Source organism: Microchirus variegatus (assembly GCF_963457635.1).
Source record: "Microchirus variegatus genome assembly, chromosome: 1".
Taxonomy (NCBI): domain Eukaryota; kingdom Metazoa; phylum Chordata; class Actinopteri; order Pleuronectiformes; family Soleidae; genus Microchirus; species Microchirus variegatus.
Window position 1 is genome coordinate 7,128,245 of NC_139802.1, and position 12,548 is coordinate 7,140,792.

At 38.6% G+C, this 12,548-nt stretch overlaps 2 protein-coding genes across 3 annotated transcripts; both read left to right on the forward strand.

Annotated features, from left to right (window-relative positions):
* The first annotated feature begins 5,204 nt into the window (after nt 1-5,204).
* Nucleotides 5,205-6,703, forward strand: LOC310930837 (allograft inflammatory factor 1-like). Of its 2 annotated transcripts, XM_083893891.1 has the most exons (6): nt 5,205-5,273; nt 5,478-5,539; nt 5,660-5,726; nt 5,840-5,881; nt 5,961-6,126; nt 6,586-6,703. In XM_083893891.1, exons 1-6 carry the CDS (start codon nt 5,255-5,257, stop codon nt 6,671-6,673), a joined length of 444 nt encoding a protein of 147 aa, XP_083750017.1. In that variant the 5' UTR covers nt 5,205-5,254; the 3' UTR covers nt 6,674-6,703. The 2 variants fall into 2 exon arrangements, with proteins under 2 accessions (XP_083750017.1, XP_083750016.1); XM_083893890.1 differs by having other exon boundaries at nt 5,840-6,126.
* A 341-nt stretch (nt 6,704-7,044) lies between these two features.
* On the forward strand, nt 7,045-10,963 carry LOC310929524 (casein kinase II subunit beta). The gene is made up of 7 exons (XM_083892306.1): nt 7,045-7,125; nt 7,532-7,607; nt 9,617-9,719; nt 9,818-9,933; nt 10,026-10,101; nt 10,190-10,379; nt 10,508-10,963. Exons 2-7 carry the CDS (start codon nt 7,536-7,538, stop codon nt 10,596-10,598), a joined length of 648 nt encoding a protein of 215 aa, XP_083748432.1. The 5' UTR covers nt 7,045-7,125; nt 7,532-7,535; the 3' UTR covers nt 10,599-10,963.
* Nucleotides 10,964-12,548: the final 1,585 nt, after the last annotated feature.

The following is a 12,548-nucleotide window of genomic DNA, read 5'->3' on the forward strand; positions in this document are numbered from 1 at the left end:
TAAACTAAATGAATGACTAATGTAAATGTAATTTCTATTTGCAGAAAATGAGAAGTCAAGTATTGGAATGGTAAGCAGAAACAGTTAAGAAACACAGCTAATGCTATAAGCTTCTCTTTAGGCCGACACACTTAATAACTCTCCATCTCCTCTCTACAGACTCATGTATATGAAGTCGTTGGAGATGTGAATAATGAGGAAGAACAACAACATCGAAAACAACCCGAAAGAGAAGCAGTCACCACCACTGACAGTTTCTATGACTTATTACAGGCTGTGAACTAGAGCCACACAGAAGCTTGTGTTTTTGAGTCTTGATTTGAACCTCAACAGCATTTTCTTAGCATCTATGGTCATTCATCGTCCTTCAGATTTTGAATAAAAGGTTGCAATGAAATGCCTCTCTTCATTTGAAAGGAGACAGATAATCAGCTCTAAAAATAAAAACCCTTTACAATTTGGTAAATAAGAGACATTTTGGCACACTAGACATGCAGTCAATCCCCAGCTTTTCTAGAGCAGACTGAAAATTCCTACATGGAAACTGTAGTAAGGAAGCAATTGTTGTTTGGGTACTTATTCATGAAGATAAATAAATTATAATTTTATTACAATTGCCATGATATCGGTGTTATACTCCTACTTACAAGTATGTAGGTTATCGTCATCCAATTGCTGGTAAATAACGTTGATTTGTTGGTTTGGATCAGGGAGATCTGAGAGAAAAATAAAAGGCTGTAAGTGAATAAAGCTGAATGTGAAACAGTGGTGTGATGAAATGAGAGGAAGGTGTTTGCTCACCATTTGACGTCTTAAGAGTCGCGGGGTCATAATAATAATGGATGCAATCTCTCACTGCACCTGATTAAAACAAAGAGAGAGAACATGCAGCTGTGATAACACTTCACTGCAGTTATGACACGGTGGAAAGAGCATGGACACAGATCAGACCTTCTGGAAGCCACTGGGTTTGCTGCGCGGCTCTGTTGCGTCTCCAGCAAACGTAAACTCCCGCGAGTGCAGCGATGACAACAGCCGCGCTAATGACTGAAGACAGAGCTGCAGTGAGTGTGACTCCACTCTGCTCAGTGGTCCTGTTTTCTGGGGGAGACAGGTAAAGCTGTTACGACTCAACACCTCAGCGCCAGACACTTCAACAGTTTGGCAAATGAATAAAAGCTAAAGGTGTTGAAGTGTATTAGACACTTTAACACAGCAAATGTGTTACTATAATTCTGTGGGTTCACATGCTCTGTGAACTGGGGTTTACAATGCCCTACAATTAAGCTTTACGACAGATGTCTGTAGATTTTGTCTGAGCAGGTACTGCTCAGATGGATCATCGGTTGACCATAAAGTGGATGTGTAGGTTAGGCATTGGTCCTGGCATTTGTCCTTTGATGTGCTCCCTAGAGGAGACTGGAGGTCGAATGGCTAACCAAGGGCATAGGAAGATGTAGGAGGAGCAGGTAACCTTTATCAAGTGTGGCTTTGCTCAGGAGAAGTTAGTGCTTCTTAGGATTTTGGCTGAGGCACTCCCGATGACAACTGCAGAGCTTGGAAATGACACTTGACTTGTTACAGAATAAACATCTCTTTGTTTGGTAAAATGTCTTGTGTCACGGAGTCTCATTCTGCATTATCATCTCATCACCTGGTGTTCTGAACAAGAAGGAAGCCTGACTAAAACGACAGTGTCATTTCCTGTTTTGCTTGGTGCATCACACACTTTGTTTACTGGAGTACAATGTATGCTGCTATGTCTTGTTGTTATCTGTTGTTTTTATTATGAGATGCAGATCAAATACATTAAAAAAAATGGATATAGTCCCCTGGGTTCCTCCAACCAGGAATTAAAGGGACAGTTCAGGCCTCTGTGCTTTTTTCTGACATTAAAGGTGCATTATGTAATAAATTTAAAGCAACTGGTCATAAAATCCTCCTAATATGTCACAGAGACTCAGGAATAATGTTCATATAACAAACTGAACTCACCAACAACAACAGTACAGCCAAAATATTTGCATTAAAAAAAAATATATTTTGCAGACTGCAAATCATGTTTATGTTTTGAAATCATGTTTTGTCATGTGGCGCCACCTACCACCGTCTACCAATTATTGCAGTCAGTAGAGTCTCAGCTGCCGAGCAACCACGGGTTGCCAGTTACGTCAGAAAAGGAAACCTAAAAGACCTCGGTATTTTGAATTTGAACGTAGTAACCGTTTTTGGCCACATTCTTACATATGACACCTTTAATACTAATATTAATAAATGATACGTCATTTTTAGTCTATGATATCTCAAGAATGTTCACGTCTTTATCTCACTGTAAGATATATTTTTCCAACAGGAAACTGAAGTTTGTAAACCTCTGACTCTCCTGCACCAAAGTCCATGGAGAAAATCAGTGATTTTGGCTCATGGGAACACAGAGGCTACATCAATGTGTGTCACTTGGGTAAAGCCAAACAGAGGATTTCATACACTGAAGTCACAAAATGACATATTTGAATTTAATTAATGAAGATAATGAAGATATAAGTGGATCAACAGGTCCTGTGTGCTGTGGTGTAAAATTGATGGTTTTCTCTATGGACTTTGGTGAGAGAAGAGAACCATTGACAAAGTGACACAAACATCAGTTTCCAGTCAGAAAATTCTGTCTAACAGTGACATAAAACCATAAAAAAAAATTCTTAAATGATATCATCGTCGTCTATATGTGTTTGTCAATCGGGTAAGTTGTTAAGTAGTTTACATCTTTTCCCTGCTGTGAGACCTATTTTCAGTGAGGGAGTAATGCTGGGTGAAACTCAAATCACCTCATACAACCACACTTCAAAAAAAAAAATTACTGTGAACTATCCCTTTAAGAATAATATTGAATAGCCTGTAGGGGGCGACTTCACAAATTAAGTATATGGGGAAATGAGCCTACTTCCCATTTGATTTATAACATAACCAACATTGTCTCAATCACTAGTTACAGATCGTCAAAAGAACATAATCGGTTTTGTAAAAACAGGAGTTCAGATTTGTAACGTCATGAGTTACAATCTGGCACGTTTAGATGATGTTAATGAATGTGCCAGGTTCCTACTCTAAATAAAGAAAAAACAAATAAAGTATACAGACCTTCCTGAAAGGTTGTCTCATCATCATCTTCAACTTAGTAAAAGAAATAAGAAAAGTGTGTGAATATTATATTGCCACGTGTCGATGATGATATTAGCAAATATAACAGCTGCAGCTCTGACCTTGTGCATTTGTGATGTGCATTTTGATGTCAAAACAGCGGCGACGTTTCCCATAAGTGTAACTGCATCTATACCAGGCGCCGTCATTGGCACTGGGAGACTTGATAAGCAACGATGTGTCATTCACTTCAACCCTTTCAGAGATGAGGGGAGAAGGTTGGCCTCCTTTCAGTAATACCCAGGTAACATCGACTGGACCTGTTTGTCCTTTTACGTCCACTGGACAGTTTAGTTGAAAGGGTGTGCTGGGTTTTACCTCCACCGATGGACAGATTTTGCAGTCTGAAAGAAAGAAAAAGAAAAAAGAAATGCTGCAATAAAACACGACAGAGGAGTGGGATTTATTTGTGAAATAAAGAGAATGAAATGTGTCTTACCTTTCACTCTTAAAGATACGTTTGTGAGAGTGCACTCCCACCCTTGGCAAAATTCACAGGTGTAGATTCCTTTGTCAGATTGCTGTACATTTGTGATGAAAAGTGATATCGGTCGTTTCTCATCCAATTCCCATTTCACGTTTTTGGCATCCTGGGATCTTTCAGGCCAAGAGAGGATATCTGTATTCTGACCGGCGTCCGTGGAATACTTTTTCCATCGCACTCTCTTGCCGTCATGTAGATCCTTCTTATAAACATCACCACAAGGCAGAGCTGTGTCGTCTTCCAGAGAAGCTGACACAATCAGCGGCGAGTTGGCTTTGACGTAATGATAAAAACTAGTTTTAGAAGCTCATCAGATCACACACTGTAAGGTCACAAATGCAATCCAAGAGTGTATTTGCAGCATTAATTTAACAACATTTTATATCAGTTATTACATAGGACATTTTGGGTTTTTTTATTCATCCAGTAAAAAGCATCATTGAGATTAATAAACCTCTTTTTCAAGAGCATACATGCAATTAACCACAGTCCCTTGGTAAAAACTGAAAACTAACTTTGTCCTCTGATGATTCCAAGAAAACATCGAGGATTTAATCTGACTAACAAATCATCAAATGATCTACTCACCTCGGCATTCAGATGCAGCCGTTAACAGAACTAATAACAGGTGAAACCATGCCATTTTCAGTGAACAGTAACATGTAGACTGACAAAAGGAGAATGATGTGCTTCATCTTTGTCGTCTCCTCCTATTTTCAGTTCTCCAAGTTAAGCAGAGGTGTGATGGGTTTTTTTTGTCACATTCGTAGGATTTGTGTATACTGCTCCCTTGTGGAATCTTTTTAAGAAACACAATGCAGGTTGTCTATAATGATTGTCAATGGTGGTTAATTCTCTGTCAAAAGCAGGTGCGGGCTCTTTTAAAGCTTTACGACAAAACTTGAAGCATAAATTCCTATGATGACTAAGTTATACACCGAGTGTTACCGGGTTAGCACTCTGAGAAAAACAACTGTCTGTAAAGTGATGCCTCTCTTGACCTCTTCCTCTTCCTCTTCTTGATTAAAAAAATCAACTGGTTTCACAGAAATGTTGAACAAACCCATGCTTATCAGTACACAACATACTGTAAGTAAGTAAGTAAGTAAGTAAGTAAATGTTATTTCTATAGCACTTTTCACAGAGAAAACTCACAAAGTGCTTCACAAGATACATGAACAATTAAAAAAATAATAATAAAAACATCATACAAATCATCAAAAAATAGAATACAAAATAAAAACAACAAAAGCAGCAGCACATTTAAGAAACACACTAACATATTTAAAATTCAAACGCCTGCCTGAACAGATGTGACTGTATATGTATGTATGTATGCAACCATCTCTCAATGGGTCACAGTGGTGACTGTTCCTTCCCCATTTGGTGAAAGTTGGTATAAACGGGAATGTTATAACAGCGTGAATTCTATTTGTTGCAATAGGAACCTTTTGCAAATGCAGACTGAAACTGTGACACTTCCTCTTCTGCCTCCATTTACAAAACACACATCATCATAAAGTTTCACTCACTCTGCCCACTTTTCATATTTTCTCAACTCCGCGCACAGAAATGGACAGCGGTGTTCAAGGTTTGGTCGACCGTTCATTTTTTTGGCTCATGTCTTATTTTAACTGTCTAACTGTGAGCTTTTATTCAAGATTCAAGATTCAAGATTCAAGATGCTTTATTTATCCCGAGGGAAATTATTGACTAATCAGTGTTAGTCAAGGGAACAGTGTATTCTGTGTTTTTCAACGGATAAACTGAGGTAAATTTGGTTGATTTCTCTCAGGTGGCAAATCATACGGTCTGCTCAAGTCTCATCAGGAGGAAAAACTGAACTCTGTCAATGAGGTGAGTTGAACTCTTCAGATAAAGTCATCAGGATACAGCGAGGATGAGTGTTTTCTAGAGACAGGGCATGGCACCAGAGTTAAACTAGTTCACTTTTGTCATTTCTTGGCACGTCTCTAGGCCTTTCTTTCAGATCCCCAATATGAAGAAGAAGAGGACCTTGCTTTAAAGCTCGACATGTTTAAAAGTGAGTATTCAAGGTCATGAGTGGTCACTCATTTTTTTGATTATTATTATTGTATTGCATTGTAAAATTAAAAAAAAAAAATTATAATGAGTTTATGTTTGCATACATTACAGAAAAATACATGGAGTTTGATCTTAATGACAAAGGAGACATAGGTAAAACTGCAACCGCCTCAAATGTGTCTTCACAGATTCGCTTTGTTGATTATTTGTTATTATTTGATCGCTCCTGTAGATATGATGGGGTTAAAACGAATGCTGGAAAAACTTGGACTGGCAAAGACTCATCTAGAGCTAAAGAAGATGATGTCGGACGTGGTCGGAGGGGCATCCAGAGACACAATCAGCTACAACGACTTCTTGCATATGATGCTGGGGAAAAGAAATGCAATTCTAAAACTGTGAGTATGTACAAATACTGGTCATTTTAGAGAGTGGAGCCAAGGTGGGTTTAGAGAAAGATTAGGATTTATTTATGAATGTAACTGGCAACCCGTGGTTGCTCGGCAACGGAGACTCTACTGACTGCAATGATTGGTAGACGGCGGTAGGTGGCGCCACATGCCAAAACATATGATGATGGAACATGATTTGCAGTCTGCAACATGTTTTTTTAAATGCAAATATTCCGGCTGTACTGTTGTTGTTGGTGAGTTCAGTTTGTTATATGAACATTATTCCTGAGTCTCTGTGACATATTAGGAGGATTTTATGGCCAGTTGCTTTAGATTTATTACATAATGCACCTTTAAACGAAAAAATATTCAAGTGTTGATTGTTCAGAATCTATACTTTCCACACCTATTTACAGTAATACCTTCTAGCAGCTGACATGTCGTTTTCTTTCTTTCTTTCTTAAGGATACTGATGTTTGAAGGCATGGGGAAGGAACAGGAGCAGGGAGATGCTGGACCACCTCGCCGCAAAACCTTTTCAGACCTGCCCTGAAAAAGAGCTCCAGTTGGAATGATTTACGTGATTTAAATACATGTCAATAAGGAAGAATTTTACATTTTGTAGAAACAATGAAAATAAAATAAATAAAAGAATGGAAACTGGAATCGATATGAATGTTTGAGGTTCTTCCTATTCTTTTTTGTTTTACAGCAGTTGTCATCTGTAATTATGCATTCCTTCAGTCATGTGTGACTGTAAGCATATTTTAGGCAAGTAAGTGCTTTGTAAACCCTATAGTATCAAAACCTCTTCAGCCGTATGGTGTATTATTAAAACACGAACATAACATAAGTGATACACATGTTTAGGCTGCACAAGAAAAATACATCACGAGACGCTTTATTTTGAAAACCCCATGTGACCGGAAAACACACGCGTCATCTAGGAAGTGAGGATTAACGAGCCAAGATTGAAAGTTAATGTGTGAATAAATACAGCGAAGGGTGAGTGAAACGTCGATTTATGTACACGTGTATATAACTGTACGACGTGTCAGTTACAAAATACGCGTTTGACTTAATGAACGTTTCTCCACACTTCCAGTTAGACGTGTTGTCGCTAGCTAACACTAGCAAACATGCTAGCGCGTAGCTAGGATGTGTAGCTCGTTACAGACACACGAAAGGTAAATTAAAGATTATATGCAGTAAAGTATTTTTTTTTAGTTTAATATCACAGACGCATGAAGGTGAAATAGAATTGTTATAGTACAACAATTATATTTTAGGTGTATATATGTAAGTGTATACTTTAACAAAGCTACAACTTCAATGTTTTGAGCCTTAGGCTAACAAGTGACGGTGATGAGAGGTTCAAAGGTTGGAATATAACTCTGTTTTGTTTTGTCAGGAGGATGAGCAGCTCAGAGGAGGTGTCCTGGATTTCCTGGTTCTGTGGACTGAGGGGAAATGAGTTCTTCTGTGAGGTCAGTCTCCTGGATTTAATTCACACTGTACTAAGGTCTCGTGAATCAGTAATTACAACTAACAACAACAGCACAATCCCAGTACATACTATCTTAAACTGTAAATAAATGCAATACTCACAATTATAACAGTTGTTGGACAGGACCAAAATAGTCTTGTTTACAGTTGCCTCAAGTCAGCAAACAAATGATAGATTTCAATATACAGTTTGAGTTGTGCAGACTCAAACTCTTCACTGGCACTGCATCATTTTACCCTCTTGAGTGAAATCAAAATGACAACCAGCCGTGGTGTCACCCATGGATGTATACATCCACGGGTGACATCCACAGAAATCCAAACTTCCATTTTGAAACCTCACCCTCATTCACAAACATCACCTGCATCCAGGCACCTAGTGGACATGACCAGCTGTCAATCACACTAGTGTCCACTCCTATGTGCTATGCTTTATGAAATATTTTCCTCTAAATGGGAACATAATTTATAGAATCTACATTTGTTCTATTGAAGAAGACCTGAAAGTAGTGATTGAGACCATCAACATCCAAAATGTTTACTGTCATTATTAATCAAGTCAACTGTTCTTATAGGGAGGTGTTTGGGAGCATTATATGCTTTGTGTAGTTTCTGCATGCTAGATTTGTAGACTAGCATAGAGGTGTATAATATGCTTTAGGCATAGACATTGTACTATAGGCATGGGTCACGTACCAGTTTAAAGATATACCTTATTAGAAACCACACTATGAAAACCACTACAATTTTCTGTCATTTTGTATCTAAGGTATGAGCCGTTTTTTAACTAGCCTTCAAAAAAGTAATCTGTGTTTTCAGGGGACGTTTTAAATCTGTAAATCACAACAAAGTGTCAATATTGCTTTTGGTTAGTCAACCATCAGAATCTCATAACATCCCATGCCAAATTCACAGCATCAGAAGGACATGTACTATAAGTAATAATGTTTCTTAAGTAATCAAGTAATACAATTAAGAAATATAATAATAAAATAATAAAATGAACAGTGTTGTTGTGTGGTCAGTGGGAGTATGCCATTCTGAACATGTGAGTTTTTAGTTTGGATTTGAAATGTGGGAGGGAGTCATTGTTGTGGAGGTCAGGAGGGAGGGAATTCCAGAGCTGGAAAGCAGAGTCACTGAACGCTCTGCTCCCCATGGTGACTGCAGGAGGGACATTGAGGTGGATAGGGGTAAGGTGTGAGGGTGCGGGCAGGAGTGGAAATGTGGAGAAGATCTGAAAGGTATGGAGGTGCAAGGTTGTGGATGGCGTTGAAGGTGAGGAGCAGTGTTTTGTAACTGATGCGATGTGTGATGGGAAGCCAGTGGAGCTACTGTAGGACGGGTGTGATGTGATGGATGGTGGGGGTTCATGAGATTATATGAGCGGCTGAATTCTGAACCAGTCGGAGTATATGGAGGGTTGTTTGAGGAGCAAGTAGGCAGACTGGGTAACATTATTGATATGGGATGTTAAAGAGAGTGTGCAGTTGAGGATGACACCAGACACTTTACCTGAGGGGAGGGGTGATGGAATTCATTTTAGGAAGTTTGAGGTGTACCAGGACTTTATTTCAAGGAGACAGTTGGTGAGGGAGCAAGGTGGGAGAGCCGGGTTGGGTTTTGTGGACAGTAGAGCTGAAACGATTAATCAATTACTAAATGGATCGTCAACTATTTTGATAATCGATCTGAAGCTTTTTTCATTATTAAAAACAACATTTTTGTTTGTTTTAGCTTCTTAAATGTGAATGTTTTCTTTTGTTTCTTTGCTCCATATAACAAAGAAATCATTAAAACTGAATCATTTTGGTTTGTGGAAAAAACAAGACATTTGAGAACATCGTTATTTCCAGGTTTTGACCAACCTTGATCAACAGTTTTTAACATTTTATGGCATTTTATGGACCAAACCATTAATCAAGAAAATAATCGACAAATTGATGCATTTCACTTCCAGTCATGTGCTTCTCCTGCTGCTGTGTTACAGGTCGATGAGGACTACATACAGGACAAATTTAACCTGACAGGTTTAAATGAGCAGGTGCCTCACTACCGTCAGGCTCTGGACATGATTCTGGACCTAGAGCCAGGTGAGACAGTTAAAGAAGCAGCCACGTGAAGTTCAAAAATGCAAGCACACTGATACAGATAAGAAATGTATGCTGACTGAGTTGCTTTTCATGGACAGATGAGGAGCTTGAAGATAACCCAAACCAGAGTGATCTGATAGAGCAGGCAGCTGAGATGCTCTATGGTCTCATCCATGCACGTTACATCCTCACAAACAGAGGCATTGCACAAATGGTAGGCTACTTATGCAACTTACTTGACTTCATTCTCTTACGTACTTGTAACAAGAACCAGCAGTGATTTCCAAATACATTTATCCTCCGCAGTTGGAAAAGTATCAACAAGGGGATTTTGGCTATTGCCCCAGAGTCTATTGTGAGAATCAGCCAATGCTTCCTATTGGTAAGTCCTATGTTTCTTAACCTTTCTATCAAAAATAATGTCAGAAGAACCATATTGCATTATATTCCTCTTCTCCTGTCTTATGTAGGTTTATCAGACATCCCAGGAGAAGCAATGGTGAAGCTTTATTGCCCAAAGTGTATGGATGTGTACACCCCAAAGTCCTCCAGACACCACCACACAGACGGAGCCTATTTTGGAACAGGGTTCCCCCACATGCTCTTCATGGTGCACCCAGAGTATCGCCCAAAGCGACCGGCCAACCAGTTTGTGCCAAGGTTTGTTTTATTTGACACTTCCTGTCACTTTGTTTTTAACATTTATATTAAAGGTAACAGTTTTTACTCCTTTTCATCTTTCTGCGCCTGTACGTGACCATACTTGCTTTTTTCCTCTTTTCTTACAGGTTATATGGTTTTAAAATTCACCCAATGGCTTATCAACTTCAACTTCAGGCTGCATCGAGTTTTAAGAGCCCAGTCAAGGCAATTCGCTAGAGCTCCACATTGATCAAGAGTGACCTCAAGGACTTTGACGTTAAATACTTATGTGAAGAACTGACTTATATACAGACCCATTAAATGTTCATACAGGTTTCCAAACTAACCTATGTTGATGACAGACGTTTTCAATTTCAACCGTCGCTCGTTCAGGAAAGGTTTTTCTGTACTGCACATGTGAGTATCAGTCTCCAGATAGATCCTGAAGATTCTTTCAAACAGAAGTTAAGAACCCAGTGATAAAGAAAGCTACGTTTTGCTTTGTGAGTCAATTACAAGTGAATGAATGTAAAAAGAAAATCTTGCCATGTGCCCCTGAACTTCTGAGTCAGTACATACAGAGGAAAACATTAAATTCCATTACAAATGTTGGGATTTGCACACGTGTTTTTCTGTTTTAAAACTGTAATGCTTATAAATGTGGAGAGGTGCCATCTCTCAGAAGTGGAAACCAAATAAGACTAATGGCACTTTTCCACTACACTACACGGTTTTCTTTGTTTCTTTCATTAGCAATAGTACTTGGTACTTTTTTTTAAGTACCTGTGGAGGTTTTATAGTAATGGAAAACCATGCAGAGCCAAGTTGAGGTGTGCTGTTGAGGAAAAGCACCAAAAGTCTTTATCATTTACTGTCCACACCCACTGAATTAAGTGGCCGATTGTTCTTGATTTTTTCAGCACTTTATAATTCCACATTTGTCGTTTCATCTCGTTTACATTGGGGTTTTGCAAACTAAACTTAAAACAAGCCAATCAGAGATGGCAGACTTCACCCCATTCAAGTTGCAAGCCTCTGGCGCCCTCCGCTGGTCATAATGGCAAATGCAGCAACAAACAAACAAGCAAACAAACACACTGCCGCCAAAAACAATACTTTGTGGGGTGAAGTAAAGATGTGACACCTTTTCCCCTTGAGAATTTACTGTTGATTGGAGGAAATGTGAAATAATGGCAATAAATATTTCATGCATACTTCACACATACACAGCCCACCAAAGTGCAAAACAATGCATATTTTATTTATTTTTTCCATAAAAAGACTGATAAGTCACAAAGCAACAATATTTTCCAACATCTAAAAACTATTTTGCTCAGTGTGAAATTCTACATGTTCTTCCAGGACAGTTTACTGCTGTTCATGTAATTAAAATTACATTGGGACATTGGAAAAAGTTTGCTGACAAACATTCTACCTAAAAAAAGAGGGAGGGAGGGGGGTTAGATTAAATGTTTTAAAGTATTTCCTCACCTATGGAAAAGTACATGAAAACAGCAAGTGAGGGAGCGTTTTTCTAAGACTATATGGTAAGAAGGCTTTACAAACTTGGTTGATAATGACTCAAATATTCAACAATTGTCGTGTTAGTCTGGAAACCAGCTGGTGTTGAAACATCACAATACATCAAATCACATTAAACCTTCCCTAATTTACAAATAAGTGACTGTATAGAAGACGACGTAAAAAAGACAACCTGTGCTCTATGAGAGAAAAGCCACACACTGGGACAGCTGCCTTCACTGCTTACATACGAGGTTACTGAGACAAACGAGCTTTAATATGAACTGACGTCACTTGGCTGAACATAAATGTACATGTATGTAGTAATAATAGAGATGGCTATACACATATTCCACATACAGTCATGAGGGGGTCTGTAGTCTTACTAAGAATACCAAAACCTGAGATAAACAGACCAAAGCTTGTGACTTGTTTTTTTTTTTTTTTTTTAAATCAACCAAAGCAAGAATGACTTCTTTTCTAATGAATAAAACGAGGCTGAGGGAAGCACTTCATCATTGAGTAAACTGAAAAGTGTGCTAAACCTGGTGGAGAGGAAACGGATAAGAATGATTCAGGCTGGTGAAGTCTTAATCGTTAGGGACCTCAAAATTCAGTAAAGTGGTAAACAATTTCATGAGCAGATGGATATGATTTGAATAACTT